The following is a 20,524-nucleotide window of genomic DNA, read 5'->3' on the forward strand; positions in this document are numbered from 1 at the left end:
GTACCAAAAGTCTGACGGAGTAACGGTAGGTTGTATTGGGCAGTGTATTTTCACACTCGCATGCCAATTCAGTGTGTTAATCTTCAGGACAGATTGCTGAATGCAAAGCAAGTCAGCTAAGCTTTGTCTAGTGGAGGATGACTTTTGCATAAACTGTCTAAGTTCATGCGTCAGTTAGTGCTGCAGAGGATCGCTGCTTCCTGTAGATTAGTTGCCATTCAAGTTGTAAAGCTCCATTGAGGGGAAAAAAATAGTGGGATTATGCCTTTTTTAAAATGCCCCCCCCCACCCCAAAATCACAAAAGTACCAAAACTATGACTTCACTTTTGGAACTTTAATTGAACCTGAATTGTTTTCTTACTAAAGATGGCATAATTTTAATTTTTGTAGTTTTTGAGGTAGGTGTGTGGAAAGCACAGCTGAGCTTACAGTAGAGGAGGATACATTAGGAACATTTTAAGAGACCTTTAGATAGGCACACGGAGGACTGTGTGAGAATTGAAGATGGATTAAAATTGGAACAAGTTTAAAGATTGACATTACATCATAGATCCTATGTTCTATAATTTTAGAAAGCTCCTATATCCAGGAATGGTGAAAAATCCACATAGAAGGTTGTGGGGAGAAAATTGAGAAATATGCATATTTCAACTTTCCTTTTTTCTTTAAACAGGAAAGACTTAAGTGTGAAGTACCCAGAGGATCTACCATTAACTGTCCCTAACCTGGTGAGGTTTATTCTACTGCACTCTCCCCAGTTAGTTCAGCAGGACCCATTCCACTCCTGTAACCCAGAGTGTATCCAAAAAGCAGCTGAGCTGCAGAAAGACCGCATTAGCCAGCTGGAGGAAGAGATAAAGAGGCTCCATGCAGAGATGCAGGTGTTGCACCAGGCTGAAAAACAACTGGCTTCACAGTTGTCTATGTCCAGGCACGAGGAACACCAACTAAAGATCCACAACAAAGCTCTACAGGAGAAAAATGAAAAGCTCAAACATCACAACGAGAAACTAAAAGATCTGTACCATCAGAGGAACACCGAGCTAGCTGAAACAGCAGCAAAATTAAATGAGCTTGCAGCAGTATCAAAAAAGTTGCTCAATGAAAATATTTTACTAAAAACATACATGACTTCAATTGAAGAAGAGCTGGAGATAAATACTCACCCTTCCTCAACACCATTTCCCATTGAAGAATCTGAGTTACCTTCCACTCATTCAGAAAGTACAGGAGCTGAATCTTCAAACTAACTACACAAACATTCAGGATAAAGACTGATTTTTTTTTTTAAAAAATTGAGCCATACTGCTAGTGTTTTTAAAATAAACTTGGGCCATGATTTGAAGGGAACTGGGCTTGGTGTGGGAAGAGAAAGAAAAACACCTGTTAATTTTTATCAACCGTGTAAATTTCTTCTTTCTGATAACCAGTTTTTGTAAAACAATCTTATCAGGTTCTGAGCTTAATTTTTTTTTTGCAGATAAGTACTGGTAAAAGGGGAAATTCTTTATTTGTTTACATTGAATATTGCACTAATGAAATTTGATTACAATGTATATAGAGTAAGTTCATTTGTAAAAACTGAATTACAGGAAGGAATATTATGGTAGAGTACCACAATCAAGTTTTTAAATTAAACCATTTCAGTACTACAAACCCCATTTATACATGCGTTCAATTTTAACAAACTGCTCAGCCACCATTGTTGTACAGACCTTCCGGATCGTTTGTAGTATCTAACTACAGCCTTCTCCATCATAGGTCCTGATTAGAATCAGTTTTTAGAAAGTGCTTTGGTAGCATCCTAGCAGTCACGTCATTTCAGCACAACCTCATGCACAAATTAGAGAACAATTCTGCAGTCTTCATTGTGCAACTCAGTAGAAATTATTCCTCTCTTCTTCCTCCCCTTCCCCACCCCCCCCCCCCACAACTCCCTGCTTCCATTTTCTAAACTAAAAGATCTTGCAGAATCCAATGAGGGGTGAGAGACAAATCTGAACTAGTTCTGTCACAAATAATGATTGTAACATTGGGTTATTTTAAAACAAACGTGAGATTCTGTAGATGCTGGAAATCTTGAGCAACACACACACGAAATGCTGGTGGACTTCAGCAAGACGGGCAGCATCTATGAGTCGACAGTTCCGTGCCGAGACCCTTCATCAGGAGCTGTTAAAAACTAGATTTCTAATTCTGTAGCTGCTTCTCTTCCCCTTTACAACCCCTCCCCCAATTCCAACTTGGCCTCAAGCACAGGAAAACACTGCAAGATTATCAAAACCAGGTCTGGTAACACTTACAGATCATTTTTGCTTTTCAGAATACAAATGCTATTGTATGGAAAATGGACTAGAATTTCAAACTCATCCCCACACACTTACCCCCCCCCCACCAAAATCCACAGGTTCAGTAAGAATGAAAATTACAGTAGCTACTGCATTAACACAAGCTCAATGGGCTTAGAATTCACAGAGGAAACACTAAGTTTTAAATGGCTAGTCCTGATTTCCTTTAACATGCAGTTGCAGTTCAGATTTCTGATTACACCAGGTCAGCTGTAATGCCCTTTTAATAAGCAGCTTGAAGAGATTTAAACTTTCACAGTATGAAGAATGATCTGATTACAAATGTTTAGTCCAAAACAGCAGACGCTGTCACATGAACTGCAGCTGCAGACTAGCCATGACCTTCTGAACCATTCGCTGTCAGCTTGGCTTTCCGCTCGACCCGGGACCCTTTCGCAGAGTACTGCACCAGCAGAAAGGGCTCTTTGGTTTCTCCTTCTCCCACGATGCTTTCCTCGTCTTCTGACTGACCTATTCGCTGCAAGCGCAGGTAGCACCAGCAGCCCAGGATCAAAGCACCAAGAGCTGCTATGGCGATAAGAATGACGATCACTGTGACCACTCCGGTGGTGGGGCTGTGGTCCATTGACATGGTAAGTGTCTGTGAGTTTTCAACTTCAAACTTTAAAAAGGAGGTTTCAGCTCAGTGGCTGGAGAAGGTTCTGTAGATGAGATGCTTGTAAAATAATCTGCAATGGGGAGAAAAAAAACAAATATTAGTATGCCTTCCTCTTTTTTTAAAAATAAAGATTACCAGTTGGCATGTCAACACAAGTACTCCAGATTCTGGCAATATAAGTAATGGAATAAGTGGTTAGGTAATAGCAGGGGAGAGAAGATGGAAAAAATGCTCTGGTCAACGACTTCATCAAAATACAGACCATTTGAAAGCAGCCAGAAACTTGCACCTCTTTCCATTGGTGCTGACTCACCTGCTGAGAATTTACTGCAAGCAGAGTTCAGATTGTACATGCCAGTTTCTGCACATTTATTTTTAAATTAGGACTGAACAGGTTTGTGGGAGCTCCTATTCCATTAAAAGATTTTAATGAGGGAAAACCTACAAACAAATCAGGTGATTAATTTTCAAATTCCTTCTAAATAAGTATGACTTTTAAAGAAAAACTATGTGCTAGTGTTAATCTTAAAATACAGTACTTTAATTCAGCATGCTAATGCTTTCCCCTGAAAGGTTAAGGCCAATTTCCCCTCTATGTTAAGTATAGGAAATAGTACTAAGAATCATTAGCAGGGAGAGGGGAAAGAAAGAATAACATACAAGTTGGCACAGTTTTAAATGAACAGATTCCTTCATACTAAGCTACGTTGCATGCAAACTTCCAACATAGCACGACAATGTTGGTTACTTCTTAAGATGAAGGTATAGCAAACTGCTAGATATAGAGTAGCACGTTAGGTTAGATCACACACACCCATGTACCCCAGTCTGTCCCGATGTGACTAGACTAACCTCCCTCTGCTTTGACTGTCCAATTGAGCTGGAAGCCTCACTTCTCCACCCATTTATTGCAACATGACCAGAACATTTAACAACTTTTATTCTTGTTGAGAGGTTCAGTTTTACTTAAGAGAAAACAGCTGAAGTGTTATCCACCCTCAACCCCACAGCAGCATAGTTCTGTGGTGTGAAATAAAAAGTGCAGAAATCAGCAGCTTGCTGATTTGTCAGCCTGAGTACTATCTAGGCCATTATGCATGCAAAGTATTACTAATAAAACAAGCTGGGGTCAAGCAAGAAGATGGGAAAACTGAAATCCCCACTCCTCATAAAAGAACAAGGAAGAGATGCTCAGATTTGTACAAAGTTTCCAATGAGAATTTACTGCTGCACACTTAATAACATGCCACTAAAAATTCATCAGATCTGCATCAAATTTGAAAGTAAATTTATTATCAAATGATGTATGTACTACCTTGTGATTTGTTTTCTTTTGTGCATTCACAATAGAACTAAGAAATACGATAGAATCAAAAGATAAAATACAAAGATTTGCAGGCGACCAATGTGCAAAAGCAGACAACTGTGCAAATACAAAATACCATAATTAAATAATACTGAGAATATGAGTTGTAGAGTCCTTGAAAGTCAGTCCGTAGGTTGTGGATTCAGTTTAGTGTTGAGGTGAAAGAAATCTTATCCACAGCTGTACAACAAAGCAATGTTTTTCCATGCTTTAATTTTGCTAAGGAATCTCAAAATTTCATAATTACCTATCTTGTTTTAAGAACAGTTTCCAGTCCATAGATGTAGAATGGACACTAACATTTATTCCAAATATAATTGTAAGGCTGAAGCTCATCTACACTCAGTGGCCACTTTATTAGGTACACCTGTACATCTTGTTAATGCAGTATCTAATCAGCCAAACATGGCAGGAACGCAATGCATAAAAACATGCAGACATGGTCAAGAGGTTCAGTTGTTGTTCAGACCAAACATCAGAATAGGGAAGAAATGTGATCTAAGTGATATTAATTGTGAAATGATTGTTGGTGCTGGACGGGGTAGTTTTGAGAATCTCACACACAACAGTCTCTATATGTTTGCAGGGAATGGTGCGAGAAACAAAAAAAGTGGCAGTTCTGTGGGTAAAACTGGTGACAGGTCAGAGCAGAGGGGCCAGAGTGGCTCAAGCTCGCCAGGAAGGCTCTGCTAACCTTGCTTCATATGGTTCTCCAAACCAGGCAACATCCTGGTAAATCTCCTCTGCACCCTCTCCATAGCTTCCACATCCTTCCTATAATGAGGTGACCAGAATTGAACACAATACTCTTTAAGTGTGGTCTCACCAGAGATTTGTAGAGTTGCAACATGACTTCTCTACTCTTGAACTCAATCCACCTGTTAATGAAGCCGAGCATCCATAGGCCTCCTTAACTACCCTATCAACCTGTGCAGCGACCTTTAGGGATGTATGGATTTGAACCCCAAGTCCCTTTGTTCATCCACAAGTAAAGGCTAGCATAGTGTTCTATGTATCTTTTTTATAGCCAAATATCTTTTTGATACATTCAACTCCAAAGTAACAGAGCAAGTGAGAACTAGGATGTTTGCTGCTAAATGTCTCTAGTCCTCATTCCCCTTCTCCCCCCCCCCCCCACTATACAAAAGGAATCTTATGAAACACTACTGTATTGGATAAAAATTATGGAAATACACAGTACAATATCCATTATAACCCCTCATAATAAATAACAACGTTCTTTACTTGAGGCGTAAAGTGAAAACAAGGATAGTTTTATTGGAACTCTATATAACACCAGAGCTTAACTACAATTCTGGTCACCATATTACAGGAAAGATGCATTTGCACTTTTTAGAATGTAAAAAGAGATTTGAGGATGCTACCAGAACAAGAAAATTAAGCTGAGGACAAATTGGATTAATTCATATTTTCACTGGAACAGGATGTGAAGAGATGCAATTTCTGTACATGTAAAACTAGAAAGACCACATTTACTTTGAGTTCAAAAACCAAAGGCTATGGTTAAAAATAGCTGCTATTAAATTTAGAAGGGAAATAAAGAAATACGTCTTCAAAAGTGGAGAGGGTTTGTAGCTCGTAGCCTGAAGCATGGTAGTGTTTAAGATGTATGTGGATCAGACCAAGAAAAAATTCTCTCTCCTCTCTTCCCCGCCTCTTTCACTCTCCCTCCCAAGTCAGTGTGGACACGTAGTGGATGAATGGACTTCCCCATGCTGGTGGCCTCCAGTGAAGACACTGGCTCAGATTTGATCTACCATTGTGCAATTTAGCACTGCTAAGAGTTAACAGGCATGATAACCTTGCAACTATGCACCCAAATGCTGGAGGATTAAGTTAACCCTCTCACCTTAACTCTGTTATGAGACTGCCATCGGAATACACTACCTTGCAACACTGAAAATTACTTCATAAATATTACATTGGACTGTGCTGCACTGGCAATATCCCAAAAACAAATAGGGATTTTCAGAATGTCTGCTTTGAAGTTTTCTGCAACAGGTTCTACAGACATCACCTGAGCTCAAATTGGCCTTTAGACCAAACTATTCAATTCATGAAGTGAAGTGACCACAAGGCTAACATTAATTCTTCAGCTAAGTGTAACTTACTACATGGTGCTGAAATACAAATTTTGCTTTGTTACTTGAAGGTGAAGGGAAAGTGGTATTTAAAACGCCATGTTAACCACTTGGTTAATTCAAAATGAAGCCCTTAAATTCGACCTTGGTAGAACCAGTTAAGCACAGGCTGAATGTTTTCACTAGCACCTGGTGCAAAACTCAGTTTTCTGGATATTAAATTGCGATAAGAGTTATTGAGCACTACAGCACCAAAACAGGCCCTTCAGCCCATCTACTCTGCTGATCTAGTACTCCACTAAGTCCCAATGAAAAGAATATGCAGAACTAATATAAAAACATTGAAATGTATACCTATTACTCTCTTCCTTGGTATATTCTACCTATAGCAATAAATCAGATTCTAGACAAGTTTCCATTTACCTTTCAAATGTGGAGGAGTGATCAACAAACAAATGCTCCAATAAATCATAAAATCCTGTTAGGAGTCAAAAGTCTGTTTTCTTGTATGCAGCTATTAGTGTTTCCAGATGTGCAGCAAGTTGTTTTGAAAAGAAAAAATTGAGCTTTCTGTCTCTTCAGCCAATTCCCAGGTGGCAGCTGGGATGAACTGTTGGAAAGCCTTAGCAGAGGAATGCAAACCAAGACTGAAAATGGAGAAGTTTCAGTCAGTTCTAACCTGCAAAGCTTTTCTTTAATTATGAAAAGCAGGTAATTCTCCAATTAAGGTATCCTGTTCCTGGATTATAGCCAGTGTGAAGCATAGTAACTGATCACTTGCACTATTAATAAGCAAATTGTATGATGAAACAAAATTTCCTAGAATATAATCTTAATTCATATGAAGCTAGACAATTACAAGATGATGTTCTTGATATTTTTAGCTCAGTGCAAGTTCTGAAATTATTTAGACAAACTTTTAGTACTTTGGAGGTTCAGTCAGGACAGCCATATATTATGTAAATAAATTCTCAAAAGTCTGCCAGATCTCTCTTCAAACCCATCACAATAAATGCATACTCTGACTTAGACAATAGGTGCAGAAGTAGACCATTCGGCCCTTCGAGCCTGCTCCGCCATTTTGAGATCATGGCTGATCAACTACTATCAATACCCGGTTCCTGCCTTGTCCCCATATCCCTTGATTCCCCTATCCATAAGATACCTATCTAGCTCCTTCTTGAAAGCAACCAGGGAATTGGCCTCCACTGCCTTCCGAGGCAGTGCATTCCAGACCCTCACAACTCTCTGGGAGAAGAAGTTTTTCCTTAACTCTGTCCTAAATGACCTACCCCTTATTCTCAAACCATGCTCTCTGGTACTGGACTCTCCCAGCATCTGGAACATATTTCCTGCCTCTATCTTGTCCAATCCCTTAATAATCTTATATGTTTCAATCAGATCCCCTCTCAATCTCCTTAATTCCAGCGTGTACAAGCCCAGTCTCTAACCTCTCTGCGTAAGACAGTCCAGACGTCCCAGGAATTAACCTCGTGAATCTACGCTGCACTTCCTCTACAGCCAGGTTGTTCTTTCTTAACCCTGGAGACCAAAACTGTACACAACACTCCAGGTGTGTCTCACCAGGGCCCCGTACAAATGCAAAAGGATTTCCTTGCTCTTGTACTCACTTCCCTTTGTAATAAAGGCCAACATCCCATTAGCCTTCTTCACTGCCTGCTGCACTTGCTCATTCGCCTTCAGTGACTGATGAACAAGGACTCCTAGATCTCTTTGTATTTCTTCCTTACCTAACTCTACACCATTCAGATAATAATCTGCTTTCCTGTTCTTACTCCCAAAGTGGATAACCTCACACTTATTCACATTAAACGTCATCTGCCAAGAATCTACCCACTCACCCAGCCTATCCAAGTCACCCTGAATTCTCCTAACATCCTCATCACATGTCATACTGCCACCCAGCTTAGTATCATCAGCAAACTTGCTGATGTTATTTTCAATGCCTTCATCCACATCGTTGACGTAAATTGTAAACAGCTGTGGTCCCAATACTGAGCCCTGTGGCACCCCACTAGTCACCACCTGCCATTCCGAGAAACACCCATTCACCGCTACCCTTTGCTTTCTATCTGCCAACCAGTTTTCTGTCCATGTCAATGTCTTCCCTCCCAATGCCCTGAGCTTTGATTTTACCCACCAATCTCCTATGTGGGACCTCATCAAATGTTAGATGTGGGGATTGAGTTCTTACATTATTCAAAACTTATGAACAAGAATTTCCTCACTGTAGATGACCAAAACTACCATTGTGACTCCTAATCTGTTCCAATCACAGACTGTAATTCTAGCCAAGCTTCAGAACAGAGTTACGCTAGTACTGTCAGCAATTTCTATCCCAGTAGCATCTCACTCCTTTTGTTACCTTTAGATCAGACTATTCAACCAACCATGCATCGATCTTCTCGGTGCATTTAGTTATTTATTCAGCCACGCTGCCCAGCAACTTATTTAAACCTTGCCTAATCACAGGAAAATTTACAATGACCAACTAACATCATTGGACTGGGAGGAAACACACAAACACTCATGGGGAGGATGTACAAACTCCTTACAGACTACAGTGGGAATTGAACCCAGGTTGCTGGTACTGTAAAGTGTTATACTATGCTACTGTAATATGCTACACTATGCTACTGTGCCAGTCTGTGATGGGGATATGTATTCAAGTCTCATTCGAACAACATTGTGACCTACACCAACTCAATCCTTACTGATTTTCATAACATTCCTATGAAGTGTCTTCCAAAGCTTTTCAGAAAATGCTAAATGACTAATAGTTGCTTTTCATAATTTGTATGATTAAATTATAACAGCATGATCTGCTGCTGGCATCTTCAGGGAGCTCTTGTTTGATTAATAGAGCAAAGCAAGGCAGCTTAGATTTGTCCTGCTAATGAACTTCTGGGAAGACTGTAAGTTACTTTTAAATTTTAGAGAGGCTGCTAGATTGTACATCTGTGATGGTGTATCCATTCAGGAAATCTGATACTACATTTTTACAGTATTAAAGGAGGATCTTATGATTTAAAGTTCCTGTTGTCGCATCTTTGCCAGAACCATGTGTTGGCAGGAAGTGACAAGAACTGAATCCTGCTCCATAAATACATACCTTCTCTCGGCAAAGAAATATGCCACAACAACCCTTCGCAATAAAACAGGCTTACTTTGGTATTCAAAATATTAGTCAGACCTCATACTCGAGTGGCAAACATCAAAGGCAATTTTTTAAATAAAAATGGGAACCAACTTAAATCAAATAGTGCAATTAATATGACATTTCTCTTACTGACAAGCTAAGATCTAGGTACTCAGTGACCACTTTACACAAATATCTAATCAGCCAATCATGTGGCAGCAATTCAATGCATAAAAGAATGTAGTCATGGTCAAGAGGTTCAGGTATTCAAACCAAACATAAGAATGGGGAAGAAATATAACCTAAGTGACCTTTACTGTGGAATGATTGTTGGTTTCAGAAGCGGTGGTTTGATTATCTCAGAAACTGCTGATCTCCTGGGATTTTCATGCACAACAGTCTGTAGAGTTTACAGAGAATGGTGCCAAAAACAAGAAAGATCATCCAGTGAGCAGTTCCGTGAGCAAAAATGCCTTGTTAATGAGAACGGTCAGAGGGGAATGGCCAGACTGGTTCAAGCTGACAGGAAGACGGCAGTAACTCAAATAACCACATGTTGTAAGTGGTGTGCAGATGGAACCTTGAAGTGGGTGGGCAACAGCAGCACAAGACCACACCCCGTTTCACTTCTGTAACTTATAAAGTGACCACTGAGTGTATATGGAAATCAAATTTAGGAAAGTAAACATGGGGTTGTGTTGATTAAATGGAACATTCCTTAAAAAGGTGCATTTAAAAGTTGTCCTTCACCCTATTGGATAAGCAATATCAAGCAGAGCTGTTTCCAACTCTGACTAAATTCATGGATCAAAAACATTGCTTTTGGTTTATTTGTAATTTAAATTAGTTTAAAAAGAAAAGCAATAAGCACTTCCATTTTAACAACCATCTGAAGAACAAGTTGTTAAATTAGTACATTCACAAGGTAATTATTGACTACTTTAAAAAAATTCTCGAGAACATTCATTGGCTACATCCACACTAAACCGGATAATTTTGAAAACACCGGTTTCGCATAAAAACGATAGACGTCCACATTATGCGTTTTTAAAAATATCTCTGTCTACATTGAAATAGAGATTTTGGTGAATCTCTTCCTACTGCGCATGCGCAGGACACATCTACCGAAAACAAGTGACATGGTTGGTGTCGAATCTCGCCATAAAAGTGCGCGTTTGTGTAGTTACAGACTAGAAAAACTTAACACGACAGACAGCTGTTGGCTCTCGCGCAGGAGTTTAAAACTAAAAAAAAACAAATGCTGGAGCGTACGGCGGCAACCGACGGAGTTCACGGACAGATTGACCCGGCTGACAACGAACATTGAAAAACTGACTAACTCTGTTGCATTAATAAAGCACCTTGTTAAATGTGTAAAACATGTCTGCATCAGTGTTATCTTGTATTTCCATACAATGTTACATTAGGCTGTTACACATCTATTGTCAGAGAAGTACTTGCATAAATAGGTAAACCACCTTCACACAAGCAAAGACAGAAAACAGAGCAAAGTGAGTACAGTATACTTATTTATTCAGTAAGTTAGGGGTCAAAGTATTTGGTGAGTACATTTCTAATTCTTCTGGCTTCAGTCTCTTTGCCGTCTGTTCTGAAATTGTTAGGTTGTGTTCAAGAAAACAATGAAATAGCGTGCTGCCGTCTGACAGCGTTTTCAGAAATCTCTGGTTACGCTGTCCACACTGATCTGTCAGAGCAGCGTTTTCTAAAATACCCACCCTGAAAAGCATTTCTGAAAAGCTCCGGTTTCAGGGGACGAAAATCCCTGTCCATGCTAGTAGTAAGAGCAAGTCCTGCTCAGTGGCCATTTTAGAAAGCAGCAAATATCTGCATCAGAAATCTATCCTTTACCTCGTCACACGTAACAAATCAGTGGCCAGTTTGTCAGGTACTCCTCGTTAATGCAAATATCTAATCAGACAACCCTGTGGCAGCAACTTACTGCAAAAAAGCATGCAGACACAGTCAAGAGTTTCAGTTGCTGTTCAGACCAAACATCAGAATGGGGAAGAAATGTGATCCAAGTGACTTTGACCGTGGAATGATTGCTGGTGCCAGATGGGGTGATCTGAGTATCTCACAAACTGCTGATCTCCTGCAAATATTTCACACATAACAGGCTCTAGAGTTTACAGGGAATGGTGTGAAAAAAACAAAAGACAGGAAGGTGACAGTGACTCAAATAACCACATGTTACAGCAGTGGTGTGCAGAAGAGTATTTCTCAATGCAGACCACGTCAAACCTTGCAGTGGATGGAGTATAACAACAGAAGACTGCGAATCGGCACTCAGTGGCTATTTTATTCGATACCTCCTATACCTAATAGAGTGACTAATCAGTGTATATGAAACATAATAACATACACAAAATTCTGGAGGAATTCAGCAGAATGAATTGTTAACATTTCGGTCTGAGGGCCTTCATCAGGAATGGTTCACTGTTGAAAACAATTTTTGAAGTAACAATTCATGACTATTAGCCACTGAGTATCCAGCCCACTGATAAAAGTTGACTTGTCACCCTAAGCGGACAGAATTGGTGGCAATTGCTTCGAACAATCTCTAACTCCAGTCCCTGTCAGAATCGATCAGCCTTTCTGGCATCTTTATGTTTGTCTCAGTATATAGATCTGGTCCGAATAATAACATTGCCTCGGAAGGCAGAGGAGGCCAATTCTCTGGATGCTTTCAAGAAGGAGCTAGATAGGTATCTTATGGTTAGGAGGATCAAGGGATATGGGGACAAGGCAGGAACCAGGTATTGATAGTAGATGATCAGCCATGATCTCAAGATGGGGTGCAGGCTCAAAGGGCCGAATGGTCTACTTCTGCACCTATTGTCTATTATCTATTGTTTCCTTCAGACTTCCTCCTTGTATTTAAGGATTATAAGAGCTCAAACTGGTTAGGCGGAGGCTTGCGTGCCTCAGTGACCTGGAGAGCTCTGTTGGCTGGAGTCAGGGCTTTGTGCTTTGGCTCTTGGTAGGGTCACCCATGGCAATCAGGTCAAAGGGTGGAGTCCAAACTGAGAGTGGTCCACCGGTCCTCCAGGCCTGGGGGGGGTTCAGCTCAGGGCTAACAACCCTGACTGGTCAAACAAAACAGTTACGGTTAAAGAATTCTTCTACATCTGAGTGTGATGGTATTCCTGAGTCTCCTTGGGGACCCAGTAGACTGATAGTAGTGAAAACCAAGAGTAATCTACTGACAGAATGAGGGAAGTCACGAACGCTGCCAACAATGGAGGGCCTTCGCTCTGCCCTAAACATCAGCACCATTACGACAGTAGAAGTGGTTAGGTATTATTTTTCTTAAAGTATATTACAAAGGCACATATGCATATTTTGCTACCTAGTCCTGGAAAAATAATTATGAATTATTTCATATTTATCAGCAGTGCCCTTGAACTGAGCTTCAAGCCACTCTAAATGGCTGCATCACTGTTTCGTTGAAGGATTACTGCAGAGGATTGGAGTAAGCTGCAGAGAGTTGTAAAATTAGTCAGCTCCATCATGGGCACCAGTCTCTGTCATATCCAGGGCATCTTCAAGGCTCGATGCCTCAAAAAGGTGATGTCCATCATTAAGAATCTCCACCACCCAGGACTTACCCTCTTAAGACCACAACCATAAGATCGTAAGATATAGGAGCAGAATTAGACCATTTGGCCATCAAATCTGCTCCGCCATTTCATCACGGCTGATCCATTTTTCCTCTCAGCCCCAATCTCCTGCCTTCTCCCCGTATCCCTTCGTGCCCTGACTAGAATCTATCAATCTCTCCTTAAATATTCATAAAGACTTGGCCTCTACTGCTGCCCGTGGCAACGAATTCCACAGTGAGTTCCTCTCATTGCTACCAACAGGAAGGAGGTACAGAAGCCTGAAGGTACACACTCAGCGATTCAGGAACAGCTTCTTCCCCTCTGTCATCCGATTACTAAACGGACATTGAACCCTTGAACACTACCTCACTACTTTGTTATTTATATTTTTTGCACAATTTATATTAAAATATATAAAATATACACACGCATATATATATATATAGTAAAATTAAACCTGATTCTGATTCATTATCCCACAGGTAAATACAGGCAACTCCCGTGCAATGGCTATTTGGCTTACAGAAATTTCCATAGCAGTTAGGCCAATCGCTTTACAGCACCAGTTATCCCTGATTGAAGTTCAAATCCCACCACCATTCACATCTTTCCTACCTATAGAAAAGATGTAAACACAGTTGAACAAGTACCGAGAAAATTTACAAGGATGTTGCTGGGTCTGGAGAACCTGAGCTAAAAGGAAAGACTGAATAGGACAGGACTTTATTCCTTGGAACGTAGAAGATTGTGAGGAGATTTGAGGGGTGCAGATGAAGTAAATGCAAGCAGGCTTTTTTCACTGAGGTTGGGTGGGACTACAACCAGAGGTCATGGGTTAAGGGTGAAAGGTTTAAGGGGAACATGAGACGAAACTTCTTCAGGGTCGTGAGAGTGTGGAACACACTACTGGCACAAGTGGTGCATGCGAGCTCAGTTTCAACATTTAAACAATGTTTGGATAAGCACATGAATGGCTGGGGTATGGAGGGCTTTTGTCCTGGTACAGGTCGATGGGAGTAGGCATGGCATGGACTAGATGGGCCAAAGGGCCTGTTTCTCTTCTGTACTTTTCTATAACTCTATGACACTGTCTGTGAGGAGTTCGTGCATTCTCCTGTGATGCGTGGGTTTCCTCCGGGTGCATCAGTTTCCCCCCCGTATTCCAAAGACTGGCGGTTAGGGTTAGTAAGTATTGGGCATGCTATGTTGGTGCTGGAGACATGTAGGTGGCCCCCAGCTCACATTCATCGACTTGATTTGATGCAGGGTCATGTCAACGTACACGTGACAAGTAAATCTAATCTTTATATTTAATCTCTTCACAAATCACCACCCAATAACTGGAAGTATAGAACAAAATTGGCCCTCAACAGAACCTGTGTGGGAGGAAAGTAAATAAATCCACAAAATTTGTTTTTATTCCAATTTGCACTTGTTGACCTATTCATAGGTCACAGAAAACAGTTTTACAGGCCAATCTGAGGAATGTAACTCCCCCCACCCCCAACCCATTCCTCCCTGCGGCACTCATCTATAATGAACCATTAATATTTTAATATCCGCTCAGTTCCTACAGGCTAATAGTACGTTAGAGTTCAGCATGTCAACGTAACAGATAAAAGCACCTGAAAAATCAGCCTTTTGCTGCTTAATTATTAAGTTTGTTAGCAAGCTGTGCAGCTCTCAATAGGTAGCCACCTCCTCCTTACTCCCAGTACTAAGAATGGGTTTCTTATCTGAGGACAATTTAAATATACTCGTTTTGCAATCCTAGAGTCATAGAACGCTACAGCACAGAAATAGGCCCTTAAGCTCATCCAGTCCATGCTGAACTGTTACTCTGACTTGTCCCATTGACCTGCAGCTGAGCCAATGTCTCCCTTACCCCTCCCATCCATGAACCTTTCCAAATTTCTCTTAAGTGCTGAAATCCAGCACTTCCTCTGGCAGCACATTCCACACTCTCACCACCCTCCGAGTATAGATGTTCCCCTCAAACATTTCACCTTTCACCCTTAACCCATGACCTCTACTGATAAGTCTCCCCCAACCTCAGTAGATAAAGCCTGCTTGCATTTACCCTATCTATACCCTTCATAATTTATTACACCTCTATCAAACCTCTCCTCATTCTCTTGCACCCTCAGAAATAAAGTCCTTTATTAGTCTCAAAGAAGAATAAAGTCTTTTAAAGACTTTTCTACCTATATCATAGGTTCCATTAAATGTCCTTCAAGGGTTACAACTGGCTACAGCTTATCTGAGTGGAACAGAAGTTACATTAATTCAGCTGCCCAAACCTAACTCTCTGGAACTCCCATGAACCCTCTAGACCACTTTAAAACCGATCAAGAACTAAGGTCCACAGTTTATGTCAACAGCCAGATCTGTTATTTACACACGTACTGTTCCATTCATGAAACGCGCAGAGTGTTGGGTAGGGATGAGGGATGGTGGAAAGGGGCGGTAAAAAGCACAGGGATAGATAGCTAACAGGCAGCAACTGCAGCTCATTTAGCAGAACTCTCACCTCAGTCTGACGGATCTGAGTTCAACCCTTACGGCAGAAAACCCCCGAGCACAAACATCCAGGCTGATACTCCAGTGCAGTACTGACTGAGTGCTGCACTGTCAAAAGTGCCAATCGTTGAGATGAGACTTCAAACTGATGCGACAGTGCTGTTTCAATGAAGAGCAGAGGAGTTACTCCCAGTGTCGTGGCCAGTATTTGTCCATTCATCAACTCCTAAAGCAGGCTACTTCCTTATTATGTTTGTACAGGCTTGCTGTTCTTAACTGGTCACTGCATTTTCTGCATAATAACTGCATATCAGTATGAATCTGCTTAAGAGTACTTCACTTGCCTGAAAGTGTTTGGGAAGTCCTGAAGGGGGTGTGAAACACACCACAGCAGAGCAGATCTTACCCCATGCCCGCGCCCCCCCCCCACCCCGGTTCAGAGAAGAGCTCCAGTATGGGTGGTCCCAAGCCCACCTGTGAAAGGGGCCAACAACTCCATCCATAAAAACCCAGTGCTACAAAAATGCCAACCGAAGCTCCAAAGACCTCATCTCTGGGAGAGGAAGGATCACCAATGGGCTACACCTGGGGGCATTTTGAAAGACTGGTCCAGGATAGGGGACTCGGGCGAGTTGCTGGCGGTGGCCTGCACCCAGTAGAACTGACTGGAGTCAGAGAGGGGTAAAAAGGATGACCAGAAACATAGCCACAAAAACCATATTTATTGAGCAGCTTTAAACTGGTCTAGAGAGTTCATGGGGCAGGAGTTCCAGAGAGTTAGGCTGGGCAGCTGCGTTCATAATACAGTGCAGAAACTAGCTCGTCATGACAGGGCCACACTGCCCACCAACTACCACTTACACTAACCCATTCTACCGTGGAACTCAATACCCTGCTCACCTCCATCAACTCCAGTTCTGAACGTTATCCGCTTGCTTCGATTGTTCACACTTTTTTTTCTACACATTGGGTGTTCTTTTCTTTTTTTAATGGGTTCTATTGGGCACCTGTTGTGTGGCTGCCTGTAAGGGAAGGATCTCGAGATTGTATATAGTACACATACTTCGATAATAAATGTACTCTGAACTAAAACTTTGAGGGATGCAGACTCAGTTAGTGCTTCTAAACACTAGCACAAAACCTATTTATCTAACCTTGCTTTTAACTAACACCCACAGCATTTTCATGTTTGCAATTTATCCCATCGTAAATCACTTTGAACTACATCATTTGTAAGAAAAATGCTCTACAAGTTATTACTATTATGAAAATTTTAAAACATTTACTGTTTAGTGGCTTACTGAAGATTTACACAGATCTTGCTGTGTAGTCCTAGTTGCTTAATACTATTGTGTAGTGCCTTTGGGGTGACACCAGTTGTTAAGTATCACTGTTGACACAATGTATAATAATAATTATTACTATTATTCTCCCCACATTCAACCACCCATCTAAACACAGGGGCAATTTACAATTACCAACTAAACTACCCAAACACAACATCTTTGGGATGTGGAAGAAAGTGCAACCATCCAAAGTGGAACAGACGCAGTCACAGGTAGAGCATGCAAACGCCACACAGACAGCACCCAAGGTCAGGACTGAACCTAGGTTACTGGAACCGCAGAGACTAGCCACAAGAGTTCAAATAGAGTACCAGCCTGACCACCAAATGTTTATTTTCTAGCTATGCCAAGCCTTGTGAGGAGGGTCCCTGTTATTAAGGGGTCAGCACAACATTGTGGGCCGAAGGGCCTGTACTGCGCTGTAGTATTCTAAGTCCTATGATATGCTGACATTGAAGGTTTACAAACTGATCCTGGGAATGAAAGGGTTAACCCGTGTAGAGAATTTGAAGATTCTGGGCCTGTATTCGCTGCAGTTTAGAAGAATGAGGGGAATCTCGGTGAAACCTACTTAATATTGAATGGCCTGGACAAGACTGAGTGTGGAAGAGATGTTTCCAATAAAGGGAGATTCTAGGACCAAAGTACACAGCTTCAAAATAGTAGGACGTCCCTTTAGAACGAGATGAGGAGGGATTTTGATAGCCAAGGGGTGGTAAGTTAGTGGAATTTATTGCCACTGATGGCTGTGGAGCTGAAATCATTGGGTATATATAAGGCAGAGGTTGACAGCTTCTTGATTGGAAAGGGCATCAAAAGTTATGGAGACAAGGTGGGGGAATAGTGTAGAGAGAGGAAAGAAATCAGCCCTAATTGAACAGCAGAGCAGTCTGGATGGGTGATGGCAAAATCCTACTCTTATGCCTTATGCTGTAGGGATGGTCCAGGAGTCAGAGCTGCTGCCCCTGTGTTTCATCCTGCCATCAGAAGGGATACTGTCGAATTCGCAGGTTCTCTCCTCCAGCTATCAGGGTTTCCCCAGGTGTTTTTTTTTCTGGTTTCCTCCCACATCTCAAAAGGGATGTTTTGAGAGTTTCTGGCAAACTGAAAATATTCCTGTATGTCGGATAATGGCAAAAAAAAAGAGAGTTGAGAAGTACAAGAGAGGATATTTGTAAATAAGGAGAGGTCATACAGGGCTAATAAGATTGCTCCTCCGGGAACCAGGATAAGCCCAAAAGAGCAGCGCGAACTTTTGTAGATGTTCCGTCAGAATGTGGCTATGGGACAAAGTCAAAGACTACAAACTGGAAAAAAGCCAAGTATTTGCTTCACCTACAGTCCAAGTTGTTCGGGCAACCTCCTGAATGTTACGCTCAAAAGGGCTTGAAATTTGAACTGACAGGCAAGCAACAGTTCTGTGGCATTTTAGCGCTTTTATTGCCGCAGGGCCGTGAAATTTGTCAAAAAATGTACTTTCATTAAAAAAACATCCGATTCCCTAAACTGATAAAGCGACCTAACACTTCTCACGTGTTTCCCTTCAACATTTGTGTGCGGTTGAACTAACTGCCAGTAGTGTAGATCGGGTTTTACACCCCCAAAAAAAGCCGAAGCGCTTGTGAGCAAAATTGGTTATCAAGGAATTTCATATTTTGCCAAGGGGACTGATGTAAACAAAGGAGATACGCGAGGTTGTGCTGTTCAAAATTCTAACTGCATTATAAGTTATTACTAAAAGAAAATCACTTATAAACAAAAAATCATTCGCCTCTTACTTTGTAATAGTCAACCACCCAAACACTGCCTACCAAGTATCTACCACACACAAAAAAAACACCCAGGGTAGCTGCCCGGTTGCGAATTTAAAAAGAGAGCGAATTGACCATATTTCCGCAGACAACTAGGAAATCGGTTTAAAGGCAGTCTACAATCGCAAAGACTCGGTCCCCATGCCACTCTCATGGGATGAACACCATTAATTTTTAAATTACTGCTGAAATCGCATCTCAATCCGCTGCGCGTGGAACGTGCAAAGAAAAATACGAAATTTCAACCGATTTCCTCATCTGGCTTTCCCCAAAAAATCTCACATTATTCAGCGGCGCGGTGGGTTCGGATGGGCGGTCGGTGCGTCCCGTGTACAAACCCCATCAGCCGCTGCTCTGTGTTACGACCCTGACACTCGCAATCCCATTTAATATCGCCGTTTAAACACTGCGTCGCTTTGTTTCTCCGATCGCCGGATCCTGCATTGCTACAAAGGTTTCCACTGCGGAAAGCAGCGCCCCTGCAGTATATATTAAAAATGAAAGCGTGCAAAGACATACAGAGCTCAGGGCTCTTTCATAAAAATCAACGCAAATATCGCTTACCATTTCTGCACTCTCCGAAGAATCGCCAGTCAACTCGCAGCTCAGTCCTGGGTTACCGCAACGTTTGCTAGAGGCGGGCGAGAACTCCCCGGCATCATCTCCATACTCCTGCCCAATCTTTGCGGAGCTTCCCGGGCCACCGTGCGGCAAGAACGCCGCTGCCGATTTCCTGCTCAGCTGCGCGTCCAGGCGCCGCCCCGGGGCCGTGCGCTCGCCCCGATGACTGACGTTCGGCGCCGCCCAATCGGAGCGGCCAAGGGCAAACAGGACCCCGGGGCGAGGTACCATTTTGACACGGGCCCGGAACAGCTGCGGAGTCCGCCGTCAGCTCCGTCCCTGCAAACTGCACCATTTTGTCAAATTACTTCCAAGTTGGAATGCATTTCGAGAAGAGCGAGCGCAGACAAAATGTACCTTTAATCTACACCTATTCTTGTGCAATTTGACCACACTTGGATAAAGCTGCAGTCTCTGAAATGTGTGATTTTCGCTCGATTTAAATGAAAAGGGTGTGTGTTTTAACTTCACCCCCCCCCCCAATTTCATATAGCGCAACACTTCCTAATGTGAATGTCTATTGCAAGGCTTCAGAGTCCCGTTATCGAAAATTATTCCACATTTAAAGGGGTTTTTAATAATGAGATTTGTCCTATTTCACATTTCTTAATATTGCCGCTTTTTAAGCGGAGGGATTCATTTTCCATCATCAGTCAAATGTGAATAAAAGTCCTCTGTGGTAACAAAATGTTGTCTCAGATTGTTCATTTCATATAGAGGCTCGGTTTAATTTTGTCATTTATATGTCATGTTCATCCTTTAGAAACTACAGTGTAAGTTCCTTGTCACTGTTATGGTGGGTTAGTACCCCAGTCCCCTACGCCTTTCTTATTCAGAGTCAGAGAAAGTAAAGAAGCATACGATCCAAAGGGATATTGCTTTGTGGATCCAGAACTGGCTTGCCCACAGAAGGCAAAGAGTGGTTGTAGACGGGCCATATTCTGCATGGAGGTCGGTCACCAGTGGTGTGCCTCAGGGATCTGTCCTGGGACCCCTACTCTTCGTGA

General features: G+C 41.8%; 2 protein-coding genes across 9 annotated transcripts in view; one reads left to right on the forward strand and one right to left on the reverse strand.

Annotated features, from left to right (window-relative positions):
* Nucleotides 1–2,452, forward strand: part of txndc11 (thioredoxin domain containing 11) — a 79,434-nt gene extending 76,982 nt beyond the window's left edge. The window contains exon 13 of one of the 2 annotated variants that reach the window (XM_059979149.1): nt 675–818. In XM_059979149.1, the coding sequence (XP_059835132.1) occupies nt 675–685 (11 nt within the window). In that variant the 3' untranslated portion in view covers nt 686–818. Of the gene's footprint in view, nt 1–674 lie in introns of both variants that reach the window. The other variant, XM_059979148.1, reaches the window with a different exon arrangement.
* snn (stannin) lies at nt 1,487–19,904 on the reverse strand. Of its 7 annotated transcripts, XM_059979165.1 has the most exons (4): nt 19,461–19,676; nt 16,640–16,761; nt 15,750–15,898; nt 1,487–3,038 (listed from the first exon to the last, which is right to left on the reverse strand). In XM_059979165.1, exon 4 carries the CDS (start codon nt 2,939–2,941, stop codon nt 2,681–2,683), a length of 261 nt encoding a protein of 86 aa, XP_059835148.1. In that variant the 5' UTR covers nt 2,942–3,038; nt 15,750–15,898; nt 16,640–16,761; nt 19,461–19,676; the 3' UTR covers nt 1,487–2,680. The 7 variants fall into 7 exon arrangements, with proteins under 7 accessions (XP_059835148.1, XP_059835147.1, XP_059835150.1 ...); XM_059979163.1 differs by lacking the exon at nt 1,487–3,038 and having other exon boundaries at nt 15,756–15,898; nt 19,461–19,893; XM_059979161.1 differs by lacking the exons at nt 1,487–3,038; nt 19,461–19,676 and adding an exon at nt 19,235–19,452 and having other exon boundaries at nt 15,756–15,898.
* Nucleotides 19,905–20,524: the final 620 nt, after the last annotated feature.

Source organism: Hypanus sabinus, chromosome 9, assembly GCF_030144855.1.
Source record: "Hypanus sabinus isolate sHypSab1 chromosome 9, sHypSab1.hap1, whole genome shotgun sequence".
Taxonomy (NCBI): Eukaryota; Metazoa; Chordata; class Chondrichthyes; order Myliobatiformes; family Dasyatidae; genus Hypanus; species Hypanus sabinus.